Source organism: Scatophagus argus, chromosome 7, assembly GCF_020382885.2.
Source record: "Scatophagus argus isolate fScaArg1 chromosome 7, fScaArg1.pri, whole genome shotgun sequence".
NCBI lineage: Eukaryota > Metazoa > Chordata > Actinopteri > Scatophagidae > Scatophagus > Scatophagus argus.
The window spans coordinates 23,979,416-23,998,819 of record NC_058499.1 but is presented as its reverse complement, the minus strand read 5'-3'; the positions used below and the strand labels follow the sequence as shown (position 1 = coordinate 23,998,819).

Genomic DNA, 19,404 nt, shown 5'->3' with positions numbered 1-19,404 from the left:
CAAGGTTGCCTTCATGTGCTGTAGGAAACATCGAAATTCATTGATTTATTTTATCTAGGCTCCGCTCTTCTGGAAATAACACAGATAGGCGTAAATTGGGTGTTTTAGGTGTCTGAAAAAAGGTGAGATAAGTGACAATAACCGTAAGCCTACAGTCAGTAGTTTATAATAAGAGCTAAACGGGAGCCCATGAACGCAGCATCTCCGGCCTAGCCTTACCACGTGACTTATCTGGAGAGGCGCAACTTCAAGCCAGATGCCAACACAGCAACTGAGGAGGATGGAAGAAAGAGGAGAGGAAGAATTGAAAAAGGAGGGTGCAGAGTCAAAGTTCTAACCATGAGTCACGTCATTTTCCTGTTTGTCTGCACAGGGGAGTGAGAGATGAGGGCCAGGTACAGAGAAAGGTTGGCTTTACCGAAACGATTAATCAAATATCAACTAGTTGGCAACTCAATTTGTTTTGATCACTTGGCTAATTGTGGCAGCTCTAAATATTACACATTAGCAAGAGTGGAAAGTAACTAAGTACATTTAGAGACAAATGTTGCATTTTTTTACCCCACTACTATTATATATTACACTATTATTATATATTATTATTATTATTATATTTATTTGACTACTTAAGTTACTAGCTACTTAGCAGATTTTATTTAATAACACAAAACATTATAAGCAATTACATTATATGATGTAATATCATAGATGAAAATAAAACCCAAATAAACTCACAAGTTGCAAAGCAGATAAAGTTAAACAGCCATGAGAAAGGAAGACTAAAATGCTGCTCTTTGTAGAAGAAAACTGACCTCAGTGTTTCCATATTCAGATCCAATCAGAGGCACACTTGGAATAAACAGCTGAGCAAGCCAACTTGTATGGGAGGGACAACAAAGTCAACCAACAGTTAGGCAAACTTTTAAAACACAAGTTAATTTAATAATAGTTTATGTGCCACAAACACAATATTACATTTACATCATCTGTATACCATCTACAAAAGGTAAACAAGTTTAACACACAGTACACAGCACTGGTCCTCTGTGACATTCATTCATTTAAAACAGTTTTCTTTGGCTACAAACACAAAACAGCTGGGAGCAGAGACCTGAGTTATTACAATGGCACGACTCCCCATCTGAGAAGAAGCTGCTGGAGCTGCTATGTCTTGCTCCAGCTGTGCTCTTACTGAACATCGCTGTGTTAACTGGGTTGAACAGTCAGGGTGCCAACCCAACATTATACAAAACCTTTGTCTTTGTTGGAAACTGTAAGTTTGGATGACTTTTCTGAAGGCTTAACATTTCTTTGACAAATCTGCAGCAACACCTGGAACACCTCTAGTACACTGAATGGACATGAACTCTTTCTCTCGTTACTCTGAACTACTGGTACTGTCAGACAGCATGTGTGAGTGTACATCTGAAGAAAAAAGACTACTTTTCTTTTCACATGAGCCTTTCAGATGAATTAATTCCTTTAAAGCATCACTATACTCAGTTTGGGGAAAGCCTCCAGTACCTGTGTTGGTCCAGCTGAAACCCGTGAACAGTTATGTTCACTTTGGCCCACCAAGTCCTAAACTAGTTTAGAGAGATATTTAGCCAAGCTGTACCTGCACTACAACAAGCTCCTCCAAACAGCAACAGAAGTAAAACTGGTAGCAAATGTTGCTTCCAGGCCATTGCTTACTCCTAAATAATTGGAAAATAAATAGATTAAGGCTACAACAGCATCCTCATTCCACAGTCTTAAGTGTCTTCTGCTTTTCATGTCCTTGTGTCGTCTCATCCCAGGCTCATTATTCATCAGTCTTGCTTGAAGTAGATGATTCTCTACATTACAGTACTGACCATCCCTCTTCCTTGAATCTGTTTGTCCATTCTCACATCCACTGTCCTTCCACCCTCAGGAGGACGCAGTGCCAGCTCTCATGACCCTGAAGAGTGCGTTGACATTATTGCTCTTGATGGCATCTCGACAGGCAGAGATCACTTGGTTCTTGGGCTTTCCCACTGAGGAGAAGGAGGAACAGTGACACACTGATTAATACGAACAGACAAGACAGGTTTTGGCAAGGTTGACACAAATGCTGTTAAGTTTGTGTTCATTGCTGTTTGATTCTGAAATGAGTATTAAAATACCTGTTTTGTTATTATTGTTGATTACATATTATTAGTGGGCTTTTGATGACATTTGATGACACCGCAGAAAAGTGCTTGTATATGGATCCCGTTAATGTTACCAGCTAAATGTTTATTAGCCAGAGGTTATGGAAGCTCATAAGTGTCTCTTCATCCCTAAACACACTGAAAAGAGACTTTCCAGATAGGTACTATAGCTAGGGTATATTTCCAGCCATAATGGACAGACCGAAGAGCAGGATGGCCTGCAGAGGATAAAATGCTCATTACCACTTTGAGAGACTTGAGATTTGCAAAAAGGGACTTGAACATTTAACTGACTTAAAGACAGGTTGTAAAAAAAAAATAATTTAAACAATTAAACAACAGAATGCAGACAGACACAGACGTTTCACAACATATGCAAGCCCTTCTATATCAGCCCAAAAAATGAATGCTAGAAATGTCCGACAAGGTAGTCGGTGCAATAATACTGACTGTCCCAAACCTGGACATGAACATCTTCCCCAAGCCTGTCAGCACACATACTGTACTGTCAGTAAGGGATCATGGTTGTTACAGTGTCCTACACATAAACATGAACTCACACTTTGGCTTACCTCTAAGCCTACCGGCCCGCTGTATGGCCTGGTTGACAGACTTGAGACAGGCCAGTAGTGCATTGTGGTTATTTGATCGGATTTTATACTCGTTGATCAGATCTCTGTTTAGATCATACAGCTCTCTGTAACGCTTCTTCATAGTTGTCCTACAGAGGGTAAGAGAGGAAAACCAAAAACAAAAATATGGGAAAAAGAAGGAAAGAAGGACTCGAAGTGAGCTGGTTTGGTAACCTTACATCAGTATTATCAGCATGTGGTGAAAAATACACTCGGTTGCCAGTTTGTTCTTTGTTGTTTAAAATGTTTTAGAGAGGTGCTGATTCAATCAAGAGGTCATTTGGGAGGAGTGTGCTGCTGATGAACAGCTGCAACCAAAACTGAACATTGTGACTTTCATAAAGGGATGATTTACCACAGGACTTCAAAAACAGTTTTAGCTGACAGTGCAATAAACTGACTGGACAGAAGACCTTTTTCAGCAGGCATTTTGAAATGTTTTCTAATAATGTTAATCATTAATATATTGTCATTGAATAAAGTGTTACTGCATACATATTGTGGTGACTCACATGTCACCCATAAGGCGAGCATCCTCCGCTTGCACCAGCATGTTCTTGATGTAGTTGGAGTGGTCGGCCATAGCTGCAGTTAGCTTCTGATGGACAGAGTGGAACTCATCCACCTAGCATACAGATATGTAAGATTCAGTATTACACCACAGCACCAATGACACACTTCTGTTGTATTGTAGAAACAGCTCATGGCAGCAGTTTCAGCTCTGTCAACTCAGTGGGAATTAGTTCACATTCAAAACAAACGAGACACTACATTCATTTCTCGTGCACTCCCTCACTCTTCTCAGTGTGGAGGAGCCTTTAACACAAGACATTGTTCAATGTATATGTAAGAAGGTGTTGTGTGTTGCTATATTAGTGGATTACAGATCATAAAATGTTCATGTGACTGCAGAGGTTTCATTCAGATTAATGCCAAACCTCAGTGAGTGTAGAGCGTAGCTCCTCAAAGTATCCAGGGAAGTCTGCTTCTGCTGACAAGTCCTCTATTGCAAAGAAGGAGGCCAGTGATTGGACCAGATCTCCTGCCAGGTCAATGTCATCAGTTCTCAGTGTGATCTGAGTGGCCAAATTAGAGATTAATTAAGCAAATATTAGTAAATGATTTTGAAAAATGGCTGAAAGTGTCTCTTGTAATTTTGTGCAGATCAACATCAACAATTTTGCTTACAATTGCTAAGGTCAAGTATTCACAATTGTTTCCATTTATTAGCACGAAAATATATGTACAATCAAAATTAAACCTTAAATATTTGATTTTGACCTTTATAAATGTCGGAATTCTTCTTAACATTATCATCCAGAGGAAACAGAAATAAACTTTTAGCATCTGAAAAAAATATTTTTAGACAATATTTTTAGCTCTGATGGAGCTCAGGATTTATCAGGAGGACGGCTGCTTTACACCAATCTCACTGTATGAACCTGGACTGTGTGTGTGAGCATTTGGATGTGTATAGGGACATAAAATATTAATTAACATTAGATCCTGACCAATCCTGTTGATGTGTTAATGATAGGGCTGGGACTGTGTTAACGTGTTAATGCATTAGGGCTGGGCAAGTCAACGCGTTATCGCATTAACCTGATAACAGCGCGTTAATGCAATAATTAATTAACACCGACAATTATTATTTTTTATTTTATTGCACATTAACACAGTTTTTTTAGTGAGCAACTGTGCAGTCATGATTCTGAATTAAAGTTACACGTAAACACATGTAACTTTGTTTGTACCTGTCCATTGCTGGCCATGGTGATGGACAACAGTCCCCCTCCTCTTAGTGAATTAAAAGTGACATCAGGAGTGTCAACTCCCTCTGGAAGCAGGAAGTTCTGATTCAACCACATCACCACCTACACACACACACACACACACACATAACCATTACATACACAGGTCCAGAGAGATGAGATCAGATTTAAATGAACAAATACGTCTCAGCATGCTATTGCCTTGAACATGCTGTGCAACTTAGCAGAATCACACTTCCTAATGTCCTAATGTTCCTAATGTCCTAATGTCTTTCTGAGAGACACTGCAGCAGCCTACCCGCTGTGGTCGGTCATTGATGGTGAAGGTGACTCTTCCAGAGGGCGGCGCAGCAGAGGAGTCAGTAGTGATGTCATACATGGAGAAACGAGGCAGCTGACGAGTGATTTCAAAAACATGGAACTGGGTGCTGAAATGGACAAAAAGAAAGTGGTGCAGAGAAGGTGGAAACCAACCATGTTTAAAAAAACATTTATAATATGGGAGCACAGACTTGTCTTCATCACACACATCCTACCTAATTTTCCCTCCAACAAAGGCTTTGATGTGCAGATCTACTGGTATATCTTTTGGGGGTACAATGGAGACTCGGACACAGCCTGACAGGTTCTGGGCACTGGGGTGGACAACGTGGCTCTCCCCTTCAAATATCCCCTCTGCGAAGATGAGCACAGCACGGATGATGGTCTCTGGAGAAGACAGAGGAAAGATCCAGGGACAGGTTAGTATTTACTCAGCCTTGACATGCCTGAAAGTCTTAGCTCAAGTGGTAAAACACTCTACCATTTGGTGTTGAAATGCTTAGCTCGACATGAGCCTTCTGGGTCTCCGAAGCAGGTCTCACCGACAGTGCTGTCTGCAGCTGAGTGTTGGCTGGTATGACACCCATCCCACTGTTTGTCTCTGACACTCCCTGAAACAAGGGTACTGTTTGCGTTGATGTTAGCATATACAATAAAATGCAGCCCAATGTCAAATAAAAATGTCCAAATTTAGCCATCATTGTTCACATCTTACAACTAAAAAGCAAAATGGAAATCTACATATAAACATATTCAAGGAATAAAATCTTTTGAATTTATCTTTAAATATAAAATCTAAATGTTTTGGATTCACTTGTGCTTGTCTTTTCGGCCACCTTTATGTCTAATAAGTGGAAGAATAAAAACTTGACGGAATAAATAAATGATATAAGATATGAAATAAATGCCTGTACCTTGGCATTCTCTTCATAGTTGCGTAGCTCCAACAACAGATTCTGTCTGCGCTGACTGAGCTCTCGAATGAGGTCCTGTTCAGCACTGGAATCCATGAGATTCCCTTTGAGGTCCTTACTGGCTGGCAAGTAGCCACGGACTACAACACACACACATGAACAACATCAATGACATCCAAGATGATGGTGAGTTCTACGATATCATGTATAGCATGTGTGTATTCTGGGTCTGAAATAAGTCCAACTGGAGATGACAGATATTTGGTCATTGTGCATTTCTGAGGTAACTTAACATGAAAGTATTCAGGATTCAGAAAATTTTGATCTGCTGAGGGCAATAGATGAAAGGTCAGAGCAGCACAAGGTGACAGCAGAAGTCTGTAAGAGTTTTTTCTGATTTGGGTTAATTTACCTTAAATAAGTATGTGAACGTGCAACACACACGCACATAAACTTTCCCCTTTCTGACCAGGGACACTAAACAAAAAAACACTGACAGAAATCTGTAAAACTAATCCATCCAAGAACACACGCAATGGCTCAAATTCAACCAGCTACAAGAAGTCTTCTCATATATCTCCCAGTCTTATACATATACAGACAGCAATACCCAAAAAACTCACCCTCTCCCTCTACAGAGGTGCAGATAAGCTGTTGCTGCCCATCCAACCTGTAGTCTCCCTCTACCACTCCGGCCACAGAAGAAGAGAAGTTGTCTTTGAAAATGACCTCGCCTGTCCGGTCACTACGAGCATCGATCTGAATTAAATAGGAATGAGAAATGAATGAATTGGTGTGTGCAAAAATCTAAAGACAAATCCATTTTCTGAAGTGAGGGAGGTCATGTGCTGACCTTTCCATTGGACCAACCAGTGATAAGCTCCACTACCCCATCAGCGTTCAAGTCAAAGGCATGGATGCTCATTGCATGATTCTTAGACTGATAGGGCAAAGAAAACACGTTATTAAAAAGGAAATGGAGACACATTACATTTATGGCATGAGTGTTTGTAAAAAAGAGTGAAGCGAATAAAATAAAATATTAATTACTGTGCTAATGCAGACTAAAGTGGTGTAACACGTAACAAGACATTTGCATGATAAAAGATATAAAGGGGAGTGATAGAATGGATGGAACTGACAAAATTAAAGCTTTCAGATGGAAAGTCTGAAGGAAAAAAATACATGTAACACCCTAAAATGCCAACATTTTCATTTATTTTCTAATTACTTAAGTCTGTTCTTACTGTTAAAGAGGAATTTCCGTATTTTTAAACCCTAAATTTATATATTTTGGTGTAAATGTTTTGGAATTGATCCAAAGGATTACAATGCAGCCCTTGCAGCTGTGTCATGACTGTCAGCTGAGGCGGACTCAGACCAAGTCCAAAACCTTTGGTAAGTAAGTCATTTATATGACAAAATATGTAAATATAGGGTGTAAAATACAAAAATCCCTCCTTAATTTATTAAAGAGTTATTGTGATACCTTAATCCTCCAGTAGCGTGCAGTGCGGTCATAAACCCCCACAGTGCCATTGGCCAGGGCATAGCCAAACCTGCTGCCATGCATATGGCACAGTGATGTTACTGTCTGTATGGAGGACAGAGGGAAAACCATCATGTCAAAAATATTACTCTGCACAGCACAAGACAGATAAGAGAATCTACAAGATGTAACTTATGATGGGGCAAATATTAATATGACCCTCTGTGTGAAACATAATTTAAAGGATTTAAAAAGACACTTTTGTCAGCACTGAGAGAGAAAAAGAGTGAACTACACTGCATCGATTTACCTCGTTTTCTGTCATCTCAGACACAAGCTCATCCTCTTTGAACACCCTAATGTCAAAGTCCTCTGATCCTACCAGGAGCTGTAAACACAAGACACAGGGATTGACAGCATTTTTTAAAACAATAAGTTTTTTTTCATTTCATTTTATTTTATTTCATTTCATTTCTTTAATTTAATTTATGCCGACAGTATTCCAGATGTGACTCTTAACATTGTTAAAGAAGAGAGCTACAGAAAACTGGAGAGAGGTAGGAGGAGGATAAGCAACAAAGCTCCTCAGCTGGAACAAAGCTGCCGCCGAGCATGTGTTACCTCATTTTTCCCGTCCCCAGTGAAGTCACAGAGCACCAGAGATCTGACATTATCTCCGGTTACCTAAAAACAAGATACTTCATGAATGAATTCAATTACATGATCGAGGCATTTAAAGGAATGATTCATCTTCACAGCGACACATAAGGTTTTCAAAATTCAGTTTCAGAAATCACTGAAACCAAAATGACTGGTGCTAGAGTTTTATGAAATGTCACTGTCTCATGAGTGTGTAATATCATCATTCAATGAAAGAGACTTCTTATATGTAAAACTGACTGTAATGTATATTACTTAAATGAAAATGTTATGGTCTTACTGTCCAGAAGTGGTCGTTGCCCTCATAGTCAAAGCCTTGCAATGCGCAGTTCCCTCCAATGATGGCAAGAGGTGTCGGGATGTCCCCAAGTTTTCCCAACACAATAGCATTGGCCCCATCTGTCACCTACATTCACAAACACACACACACACACACACACACACACACACACACACACACACACACACACAGACACACAGGAAACAGAAACAAGTGAAATACTTTGACAGCTATGTTCCTCCAGAGGAAAGTCTAACACTTTCGACATCTTGTGGCTTCCCAATTACTTGAGTGTTCGTAGCTGAGGCTGTTGAGATAGCTACATGAGGTTCCCTCATCAATCCAAACTTCTCTTGGGATTGCTACTAGATTAGATTAGATTAGATTTAACTTTATTGTCATTACACATGTACAAGTACGATGCCCAAATATCCATTTTTCAAGGAGAGTAGTTTGTATCAGACTCTATTCCCAGTAAGACCTACGACAACAACCACATTTAACTATCCCCTAATTCTCCTCAGCTGCACTCACCTCTCTGTAGAAAATATCAGCATTATCATGGACATCATAAGCCAGCAGGTTGGTCTGGGATCCCACCAACAGCGTGTCCCCAGTAGTATTTGGTCCCAGCATTCCTGCTGTCAAACAAGTGACAGCCTGGTTAATGTTGAGCAGAGAGATGTCAGAGTCCTGGGTGCTCTGGCTCAGTCGGTGGGCCACATGTCTCTGACCACGGGCATGAGGGTTATGGATGAAAACCTTTTAAAGGGAAAGAGAAGAGAGATGTATATGAGATATGGTAAGTATTAAAATAAAGAAAGGTAGTTTATAATTGAAAGAGAATGAGTATTTAAGTAAAGGGGAGATGTGGGGAAGTTCTGTAGAGTGGGTAAGTTAAGTTCAGTTCCGTGTAAGTAAAAGTTGAACACATGATCACTCTCTTTTCTCGCTTTTTGGAATTGCAGTTATAAATACCAAGGCTATGTTACAATAGTGAAAACGTTCTCTCACCTTTCCAGCCTGAGTGGCTGCAGTGAGGCATGGATGGACTCCATCAAATTTCCCAACAGTCACCATGCGAGGGTTAATCTTGTGGTTCAGCTTCAGAGTGAATATGGGGACCAACATGGTGCCTACAGTAGATCCCTAAATAGAGCCACGAAGAACCGACATATATATATATAGTCATGCATGCAACCAAGTGGCAATGCGTGATTTTGCTACACTAATGTAATTACAGGCTTTACCTCAGACACTCAGTGGAGAGTCCTGTTGCCTAGCAACAAAGAGTAGCAAGCTAAAGCTTTTCATCTGGCTAATCTCCCTGTCGTTTGCTGTACAAGAATGCTGCTTATACGAAAAAAGCATAACACATGGCTCTTTAACATAACGTAAGCTCTGTATTAATAGAAAGTACGCAGTAATACTTCGAAAGAATAAAATTGCCTATATTTGCTTCTACTGGCTCGCAAGCATAGCATAATTGGCTATCTTCAACATCGCTGCCTTCGATGCTGCAGGAAACGACTGACGACACTAAAACAAACGAGATTATCATTTTTTGTAAACCGTACCAGGCTGTGCAAACAATCTCACCTGTCCCCTCGTCAGCTGCAAATGTTGGACTTTGGTTAAAATGAGCTAGCCAGCTAATAAGCTAGCTGTACAGCACGACAACGCAGCGTCAGTTGGCAGACGCTTCCCTGCCAACAACCGCTTCCTGTCTGCTGTTATCAAAATAAAAGATCCACCTTTTCTGCATAGACACGACGAGTTAAATTGGAACATGTCCAAACAAGCGTTGATGAGCATGAAACTCACGACTGCAAAGATTAAAGGTTTTGCATCCTATACATCGGGTTGAGACTGGCGCCTGAGGCTCAGAAGCAGAAAGGGGAATAATATTTCATTATAATTTCATTCATAAGTAACATCCTACGGACTATTAACTATTTTGTTATACAGGGACTCTGTGACAAAATTAAATGCGGGGTTGTTTTCTAATTTGTGTCTTTTTATGGGTCCTTGACATGAAAAAGTGTGAGAACCAGAACCAGGTATATGAGCTACAACCTAATTTTCATCAAAACTAGCTGTCCCCTGAGCTGGAAAAATAACAGCTGGATGTGAGACAAGTGTGTATAGATGCCTATGGTGCAACACCAAGAAGAGACAACAGCTAACCTTCAAAAATATTTAAGAATTTCACTCTTAAAGCAGCATTTCCTCAACACATCCCAAGCCTGAAGTCTGGCAATAACCCTTTTTAATTCTAGAATATCTGAGTCAAAAGTTCTCTTAAACATCCCAACATATACTTCCATACAATAAACCCAATGCTCAATGAACACTCTTAAAAATTATCACAAAAGCTATACAAAACATTTGATTACATAATTCGACACCTTTTTTTGCACGATTCAATTTTCCATTTTTCCCAGTTTTTGTGTGTGTACTGACCCCTGCGTGCAAACTTTCAGAACACAGCTTACCTTTCCAATTCCTTATTTCGGTTATATGTAGCATTAGTGCAGGTAAGGTTATACAACTTCTTCTTAACAGCATAAAAGTACAGAACTTATGATCCCACAACAGCAGACTAAATTATAAAATATACATATGCAAATATATTGGACACAGCATACCACTATCCTACATAGGTCTCTCTAAAATTACAAGTTAAAGTAAAGTTTAATAAAATAAAATGTATCATGTGCATAGCAGATAGAGGTGAAGAAATAAGGAAAAGAGGAAAATAACACAAAATAGAGGCGAAACAAAAACAAGAAAGGGAGGTGAGAGAAGAAGAAGAAGAAGGAAGAAGGAAAGAAGGAAAATATATCAAATATTAAAACTTGGTACAGGTGAAGACAGAAGCGAGAACACTGCCATCTCTAAGACCTATGAGAACGATGTTCGTTTACAAACTTTCACAATACTTTTTACTGAAGAATCCTTTGCCTCCTGCGTCAATAACTGATATCAACTGTACTCTTTAATAAGCCATAACCGTTAAACATAACTCTCATAACTAAATGAGACTGGTGACTTTTCCCTGCGGTGATGTGTGCAAGTGGCCGACCTTCAATTCACTGTTTCTCTCATAGGATGCTCCTGCAGTGAAAGAGATTAGAGTGTGGAGGCAAAAAAGCAAAAGACAAACAGGATGCAGGATTTTTGTTTTTGAATTTTGATTCTGAATGCATTTGTTCTGAGTATTTGTAAGGTAAGTATAAGACACATGTTAGAGAATGATAAACATTCAATGTGTCATTGTCCAATCCAGTATCCAGAATAATCTCTTATAACAATACATAATCTGACTCCAGCACAATTGAACAAAATGTAATCAAATGAATGTAATTTAATAGTTGAATTTGGCTTGGCTCACATTTGCTTGACACATGACTGTATTCATGCAAAACATATTTTGCCTCACAGACTCCACAATAAAGACGACAAAATAGGGCTCGTCCGGGATTTGAACCCGGGACCTCTCGCACCCTAAGCGAGAATCATACCCCTAGACCAACGAGCCACAAGAACATCTGGCAACAGCTGTGATTCTGTGCAGTGAAGAGGTATGTTTGGACTTGAAACTGGTGATGTGGCAAATGTGTAGCTCCACATATAATCAAGTCCAACAGCACCCTCTGCTGGACACACACTGAACTTGTGCCTCTGTATTGCAGTTCTCATGATGAGTGAAGCTGCTTAACTACTGTTATTGTTGAAAGTTCAAGCTTAATAGACGCTGACGATAACGCTTATGAATCAAATCTTTTAGAAAGCTACTGACAACGATGGCCAAATGATAGCACTTTGAGTTTAGGGTTATTGGCGTTTCCATGGAGGATTTCATTACTTAGGAATGTGTTTATTGAAGGCAACGATCGGCAACAGAAGGGCTCGTCCGGGATTTGAACCCGGGACCTCTCGCACCCTAAGCGAGAATCATACCCCTAGACCAACGAGCCACACGGCCATCGGTTACCGGCAAAGTTCGTGCTCCACGTGTACATCAAATATTCAAAAATCAGTCACACCCACCCACTCTCGAATACGCTAGTGTCTCCTCCTCCTGGGAAAGAAACAAACTTGGAAATCAGGTCTTTTCACTGAAGCACTTCACATATCTTGATTATCCCTGACCTCTGGAGGTTGTGCCTTTGCATAGAGAGGTTCAGTCCAATTAGCCGAATAATTAATCAGGTCTAGCTGAAGTGTTAGATAAACTATCTGATCAAACCATAATGGATGGGGACATTGTCATCCTGAACAGGACCCCACTCATGAGGACAGAAATGTTTCATCATGGGATAAACGTGATCATTCAGAACTACTTTGCAGAGATTTGCAGTGACCCTTCCCTCTAAGTGGATATAAACTGTGCCAGCAAAATGCCCTCAACAGCATAACAGAGTCACAGAATCCTGTCATGTTAAGTCATTGTGGCCAGAAAAGCTAAAAACTTGTCTTGTCAGGAATTTTAGTAGGTAGACTGTTTCCCCTGCTCTTATCCTTACAAAACCGATATTCATCATGCGTCCTACTTGCTCTTGTTCTTACCCCTGTACTTCTTGAATCTTCTGGACACATGCTGTAGTGCTCCCTCAGATGTGATCCTCATGACTTCAGTTTTGTTCTTTTTGGACAGTCTGCTTGCCGTGTCTCGTGACTGCCTCGCACTGATTACACGGGTTCTTCTCTACGCTTTCTGTCGTTGCTCACCTCATTTCCGTATTTACCACACAGCGAGCTGCGTCCCAATTCCTTATAGTGCACTGGCTTTGGAACAAGAGGCCTCACCGTGTGCTACGGCAGCTCTACTGTCATGGACCGCAAACGGCTGCAGAGAGTGGTGAAGACTGCGTCTAAGATCACCAGGACTCCTCTGCCCTCTCTGCAGAGCATCTACCAGTGGAGAGTCCACAGGAGAGCTGCCTCCATCATCAAGGACCCCACCTACCCCAAACAAGGTCTGTTCACTCTCCTCCTCTTGGGCCGGAGGTACAGGAGTGTGAAGTGCATGGACCTGTTTGTTTCCGTCCGCCATCAGACTCCTCAACAGGACTCTGTAACACTGGACTGTACTCTTGCACATACTGAGTGCTTACATCCAGTAACACAGTAACTGTACCTTACCATTCAATAACTGCACATGTACCATACTGTTTACCTCCTGACAGTTTTTGCACAATTACTGATTCTGCTGAATTTTGCACAACAGCCGATGTAGCACACATGCACATTCATGTGTATAGCTTACTTTTACCTTACTTATTCATAGTTGATATTTTTATGTTTACTTTATATTTTATGTTTACTTTTCCTCTCAAATTGCCTATTTTGTTACATTATTCTATTCTTTTAGTATTCCTTAACTTTTGATGGCATTCAGGGTGGACAGCAAAGTAAGAATTTACTGTTTCCTTACTGAGCATATGACAATAAACGCTTTGAATCTTGAATCTCGCCGGTTAAATTGACATGATCCCGAAAAAAAATAAGATAGATATTTACTGGTCCTGCAGTGGGGAAATTCTCAAAACAGCAACTAAAGTGGTCTTATTTCACACTCTTCTCATCTTCAAATTTCTGTTGTTGTCAGCAAAGCCATTACATTTTTTTTTTAAGCTAATTGCATCAGACTCATATGGTACTTGATCAACATATCCACAACCTGCGCTGATTTTTGCACTTAATTATTGAGGCCTTTCCTTCAGTTTGTCAAGTCGGTCTGTTTACGCCTTGGATTTGTTGACCATTCCAGTTAAAAACAGGGCTCGTCCGGGATTTGAACCCGGGACCTCTCGCACCCAAAGCGAGAATCATACCCCTAGACCAACGAGCCGACTTGCTAACAAGTGACGATCTCATTCGACCGAATGTACAATCTGCCATATGTGGTCTCCTGGAGGCTGTGGATTCAACTGGCTGTGACCCCGACCCCCCGGGTCATCGAAACACCTCACACTGGCCCAATAACTGTCGCTAAAGTATTAATCAAAATAGCTTTTATATGACATTTCAGAACAGAAAGTTCAAGAACCCAACGGTAGGCGCTTATTTCAGAAAGCTGTCACAAATGATTGATGTGTGTGTTAGAGAAACTATCTGATGTAAAGTTAAGTTATTAATCCCTTAAACTTCCTCATTTGCATGTAATTCACATTCATTTATCTAGTTTGGAACACACAGTGGAAGCAAACTGCCTCTGCAGAAGCCAGGTCCAAACCCCTCAAAATGCACTTTTGGTTATACAATCTGCCTTAATGTCGTGTCATGCAAACGCATTCACTTACTACGAGTCACCGTTTGGGTCAAACTTAACCCGTGTTTTCGTTCACACCCCGCGTGTCCTCGTTCTCGCGTTAGCTTTGAGCTAGTTAACCGGTGTGAGCCCCTGCCAGGTCCTGAGTGTGGAACTACATTAAGAAGATGGCAACAGAAGCGAAGCGACTCAAGGTTACAGTTCCATCATTTTGAACCCAAAGAACAGAGTTAACAGTGCTGGAGCTGTTTGTATGTGTCTGTCTGTTTGTGTATACAGCAGCTGCACGAGCTGTACAGTCAGCTTCACGTGCATCCTGTTGTTTCCGTGTGTATAATGTGCGATTTGTATGATCGCTGAGTTATTCTGTTTTCCAGTTGTTGGTGCTGTTCGTTTTATTCTCTCAAACGAGTTGCTCTTTCCTTTGCATTTTGTATAAACAACTCTGAACAGCCCATCGTGTGTTTAGCTGATAGTCATTGTTGATACCGGTTTGACCTCATTGTGCAACTTTTGTTTATGTGCAAAGTAAATAGTTTAATTTGTTCATTATTTTACGGAATAATGCAAAGTGTAAACATACTGTAGGCTAAGTAATGCTACATGGAAAACAGTCGGTAATCAACCCTCGTATGTGTCCGGAGAAAAACAACTAAAGCTGTTTCCTGTGACATGATCAGCTCTTTACCACATTAATGACAGTATTCACACTTCTGTCATCACTGAGTCTTCATCAGTTCATTTAAATATTAACCGTCTGTAGCAGCTCAAACTTGTAGGAGAAAACATTCACCTTACAGTATGTTGACGTTGTTTAATATTTGGGGGTTGTGGCTGCAAACGATAGGATTGTAATAGTTTTTTGGGTTTTTTTTTTTTGCAGTTTAAAGCAGGGTCATTTTATTTTTAACCATATGACTTCATACAGTCATCTCTGGGATAAACAATTTGGATTCAAGGTTTGATTTTGTGCCAACGTTTATTGCTTCTTCCCTTTCTAACATCCGCACATTTGGACAGGCCAGTAACATATGTGATAGATCTCAGTGTTGGCCGCAGACACCTAATTCCTCTTCCCCTTATAACTGGAGTTCTGACATACCTGTTGAAGAGCTTCATCCTCTTCAACAGGTATGTCAGAACTCCAGTCCAGAAGGGCTACAGCAGAACACTTAACCCTGATAACAGACTGCCGTTTCACTTTTTATCCATGTGCTGACAGGTAGCTGGTGATTTCCAGGCCGGTCCGCTGCAGAACTTTCTACGTTGGTGCGACCGAGTCGGCTTAGTACTCAGCAGTAAGGTATGTTGTCCCAACCTGCACTCAGGTCTCTACAGGCACCAGTATTCTGCCACAGAATTTGCCTAATAAATCTGGCCGCCTGGAGCTTAAGATCTGTATTTTCCTGACAGAATGTGGACTTATCTCGCTCAGTCAGTCCCAGTCTCCCTAATCATATCGGCCAGGTACCTTAGCGGGAATGTCTCTCTCCTGTAGGTGTGTGTGAGTAAAGAGGGAACAGTGGCAGAGTATGGGATGCTGGCAAAGGAAAGCATAGAGGAGGGGGAGGTCTTATTCACCATCCCCAGATCAGCTCTTCTCCACCAGGGAACCACCCAGGTCTCTGCCCTGCTGGAGAAAGGTGAAGGTTATAATTTGAAATAAGTTGTCCCAAGACTGAGCTGCCTTGAGTCACCCCCCACCCCCGTTTGTAACCTCTCTCTGATTCTCCTTTCATCCTTCACAGAGAAGGCATCTCTGGAGAGCTCGTCTGGCTGGGTTCCCTTGCTTCTGGCTCTGCTGTATGAGTATACGTCCTCTCAGTCCCACTGGAGACCCTACCTCTCTCTGTGGACCGACTTCAAGACACTGGACCAGCCCATGTTCTGGTAAGAAACACTTCTGACTTTTCCGTTGATGAAGAGTGAATGTTTGTCTTCACTTGCAGTAACTTACAGCTGATCCGTTCAGGCCTAAGGAGGAGAGAGACGGACTGTTGAAGGGAACAGGTATTCCAGAGGCTGTGGACAAAGACTTGGCTAACATCCAGAGGGAATACGAGGAGGTGGTCCTTCCCTTCATCATGAAGCATCCGGACCTCTGGAACCCCGACACACACACACTGGAGCTGTACACAAAGCTGGTGGCCTTTGTCATGGCCTACAGGTGAGTGAGTGTGAGACAGAATAGACTGATGTACATGAAGTATCTGGATTTTCTTTTCCTCCAAAATTCACCGCTGATCTCTTTCATCCCATCCCTCCTCCTCCTCCCCCTCCTCCCTGTAGTTTCCAGGAGCCACAGGAAGAGGAGGATGATGAAGAGGAGGAGGAGGAGGAGGAGGAGAAGGCACCCAACCCACCAATGATGGTTCCCATGGCAGACATACTTAACCACGTGTCCAATCACAATGCTAATCTGGAGTTTACACCAGTGAGGGCACACATCCACAAACAAACACTTTCTGCTCTTTCAAATGTCTGAATTTGATAGTTCGTAGTTACATTTTGGTTTAATTAAGAGTATATGTGACAGTTATCAGGCCAGTTGTCACAGTACTGACTCCTGAGCATATTCCAGATTTTGTCACTTATTATCCTTTTAACTCTTCTTGTCCTCTTTGTGTCTCTCTACTCTTCATCTTTCTCAGGACTGTTTGAAGATGGTCTGCGTCCGCTCCATTCAGAAAGGCGAGGAGGTATTTAACACCTATGGGCAGATGGCCAACTGGCAGCTGCTGCACATGTACGGTTTCACAGAGGCGTATCAAAGCAACAGCAACGACACAGCTGACATTCCCATCATCAACCTCTACAAAGTCGCAACACAAGGTGATTGTGGGGCACATTACGGTAACACAAGAGGGAAGAGTTAAAGAGAAAGTCTAGATGTGAGGTTTAGAGAGCTTACAACGGAAGCACGGGAGAGGATATCTCGGATGCTGTTGTTTGAATTGAGTGTTGCTGTTTAAAATTAACTTGAACTTTATTTGGTCCAGAGAGGCAAATCAGTAGGAGTGAGCAGTTCATTTCTCTAGGCCCTGTGAGCAAGAGCACTTCAAGAGCAGCTCATGCAGCTCGTGCAGGTGTCATCAGGACGAGCGGAGAAAGAGAAAAGATAAAGAAGCTGCTCCCGTTAGTAGAATCTAGCCGCTTGGTCATCCAATCAACAAAGCAGGGGAGTGTATTTGCATGCATGTATGAGTGGATGTGGATATGCCTCATCTTCTGATTCTGATCTTCTGATTCTGTGATTGTGCTCGGGTGTCGTCTGGTCTGTCAGAAGTGTCTGGTTCACCTCACTTTACTATTAAATTTGATTTTGAAGTGTCGCTCAGCTGCCCCCCGAATGCCTTTTTTGTACCATTTTCTCAGCAAGTCCCTGTTAATTATTCAGTGGAAGATTACATTCAGAAAATGCTTTGCGTGTGGACCCAAGTACAAGCCCCTTGTTACTGTCTTCTACTTTTTAAACCTCACTCCTCATCTCTCTGTCTTCTTGTTTTCCTCCCAGGTATTCAGTCTGATTTGGACCGGCAGCTGATGGAGGAGCAGTGGGAGATGATCTGTCAGGTGATGCAAGACAAAACAGCATTTGTCTTTGGCAAACAGGGCTGCCTTACAGACACAGAGCTACATACTATGCTCAAGGTGATGTTACACTGTTTGTACTTGTACATTACAGAAAACCTGGGAATACACACACACCACAGTGTTAGAGGTGAATAGTTGAAGAATGGCTGTTTTCAGAAATGTAACTCTCGCTTTGGGTATTTCAGGTGCTGGGCATGTCAGAGGAGGAGTTCTCAGAGTTCAAAGAAAATGAAGGCTGGGAGGAGGAGGATGAAGAGGAAGATGAGAAGATCTCTCTTGCTTTCTCTAATGAGGGTCTACCTGGATTAAAGTATTCATGGAAATGGCTAATTCATAACACTGCCTGTATGACTTTGAGATCCTATGGAGACCGGGACAAGGAGGAGGGGAAGATGGGGGAGGGAGATGGAGTGGACAGCGACCAGGCCCTGTTAGAGGACAAGGCAGCGTTTGCAAAACTGAACAGCAGGCAGCAGAATGCGCTGCAGGTACGCTGTGGACAGAAGAGCATCCTGTACAGACTGATGGAGCTCACTAAACCGTGAGTTCAGGACATGTTTGTCTTTTAAATGTCTCTCTCTTGAATCACTGTCAATAAAAGACATGGTGTGTTAACCATACACACTATTATTAATGTTGATGCGTAAGCTGTTTTATCATGTCTGTACATAAAGAATTTATTACTGATTACCATGAATTAACAGCTGTCTTCAGGGCTCTTGGAAAAAAGGTCTGAATGAAGAGAACTATGGACTCTGTGTAGCACATCTGATGCCATGCAGTTAGTAACATCTTTATAGCAGTTTGTAGGCAGTGTGTCAAGGCAGCAGGAGCTAAGTTTTGGTAAAAGTATGCTACGGTGAAATTATGAGAGCTTTGTCAGTCCGTCAGCCTAAGTAAATAAGGAGTGTGTACAATTACTTTAATTAACCACTGAGAAAGAAGTGCCTCACCTTCTTCTGTTTTAAGTGATAGATGCCAAGTCTGTCTTCAGTTTTTCAACACCTACATTCTGCACTCTGAGTTTTTGCCAGTGAAGCATTCCTCCATGCTGCTTTTTTTTTTCTCTCACAGAGCCAACTTTGATCTTCATGAGTAGGTCTGTTATTAGCCGTTTGTCATTTGGGTTGTAACGTTTTCTCATCTGGTAATCCTCGGAATCACGGTAGGACACTCGCATGAGCTCAGGTTCTTGAACTGGTTCAGTTCAGGATTCTCTCTGCCATCTGAACTAATTTTATTTTGTAAAAATGCTCCATGCTTCAAAGTTAAGTGCAAAAACTGGAACAGA

The 19,404-nt window shown here is 41.4% G+C and overlaps 2 protein-coding genes and 3 non-coding genes across 7 annotated transcripts; 1 reads left to right on the top strand and 4 right to left on the bottom strand.

Moving 5' to 3' along the window:
• Positions 1-920: 920 nt before the first annotated feature.
• Positions 921-9,989, bottom strand: bbs2 (Bardet-Biedl syndrome 2). Of its 2 annotated transcripts, XM_046395118.1 has the most exons (19): positions 9,842-9,976; positions 9,493-9,592; positions 9,257-9,391; positions 8,777-9,004; positions 8,243-8,368; positions 7,924-7,986; positions 7,613-7,690; positions 7,303-7,407; positions 6,667-6,753; positions 6,437-6,572; positions 5,814-5,953; positions 5,381-5,510; positions 5,115-5,286; positions 4,877-5,006; positions 4,561-4,680; positions 3,745-3,882; positions 3,319-3,431; positions 2,747-2,895; positions 921-2,018 (listed from the first exon to the last, which is right to left on the bottom strand). In XM_046395118.1, exons 3-19 carry the CDS (start codon positions 9,371-9,373, stop codon positions 1,912-1,914), a joined length of 2,139 nt encoding a protein of 712 aa, XP_046251074.1. In that variant the 5' UTR covers positions 9,374-9,391; positions 9,493-9,592; positions 9,842-9,976; the 3' UTR covers positions 921-1,911. The 2 variants fall into 2 exon arrangements, with proteins under 2 accessions (XP_046251074.1, XP_046251073.1); XM_046395117.1 differs by lacking the exon at positions 9,493-9,592 and having other exon boundaries at positions 9,842-9,989.
• Positions 9,990-11,711: 1,722 nt separating this feature from the next.
• Positions 11,712-11,783, bottom strand: trnap-agg. The gene has a single exon. It is a non-coding gene; the product is annotated as a tRNA-Pro (tRNA).
• Positions 11,784-12,150: 367 nt separating this feature from the next.
• Positions 12,151-12,222, bottom strand: trnap-agg. Its single transcript has one exon. It is a non-coding gene; the product is annotated as a tRNA-Pro (tRNA).
• Positions 12,223-14,027: 1,805 nt separating this feature from the next.
• trnap-ugg lies at positions 14,028-14,099 on the bottom strand. The gene has a single exon. It is a non-coding gene; the product is annotated as a tRNA-Pro (tRNA).
• Positions 14,100-14,547: 448 nt separating this feature from the next.
• setd6 (SET domain containing 6, protein lysine methyltransferase) lies at positions 14,548-18,747 on the top strand. 2 transcript variants are annotated; one of them, XM_046393636.1, is made up of 9 exons: positions 14,548-14,713; positions 15,742-15,822; positions 16,018-16,162; positions 16,268-16,409; positions 16,492-16,686; positions 16,809-16,953; positions 17,171-17,351; positions 18,034-18,170; positions 18,299-18,747. In XM_046393636.1, the coding sequence occupies exons 1-9, from the start codon at positions 14,687-14,689 to the stop codon at positions 18,656-18,658; spliced, it is 1,413 nt and encodes a 470-aa protein (XP_046249592.1). In that variant the 5' UTR covers positions 14,548-14,686; the 3' UTR covers positions 18,659-18,747. The 2 variants fall into 2 exon arrangements, with proteins under 2 accessions (XP_046249592.1, XP_046249593.1); XM_046393637.1 differs by having other exon boundaries at positions 14,549-14,713; positions 15,760-15,822.
• Positions 18,748-19,404: the final 657 nt, after the last annotated feature.

Bases quoted from the DNA above. Each gene is read 5' to 3' on its own strand.
- bbs2 (XM_046395117.1), bottom strand. From the start codon at position 9,373: ATGTTGGTCCCCATATTCACTCTGAAGCTGAACCACAAGATTAACCCT. The intron at 6,754-7,302 runs GTATCACAATAA...TTGCCCTATCAG, and splicing joins CACGCTACTGGAGGATTAAG to TCTAAGAATCATGCAATGAG. The intron at 3,432-3,744 runs GTTTGGCATTAA...TCTGTATGCTAG, and splicing joins TACGCTCTACACTCACTGAG to GTGGATGAGTTCCACTCTGT.
- setd6 (XM_046393636.1), top strand. From the start codon at position 14,687: ATGGCAACAGAAGCGAAGCGACTCAAG. The intron at 15,823-16,017 runs GTATGTTGTCCC...TCTCTCCTGTAG, and splicing joins GCTTAGTACTCAGCAGTAAG to GTGTGTGTGAGTAAAGAGGG. The intron at 18,171-18,298 runs GTGATGTTACAC...TGGGTATTTCAG, and splicing joins AGCTACATACTATGCTCAAG to GTGCTGGGCATGTCAGAGGA.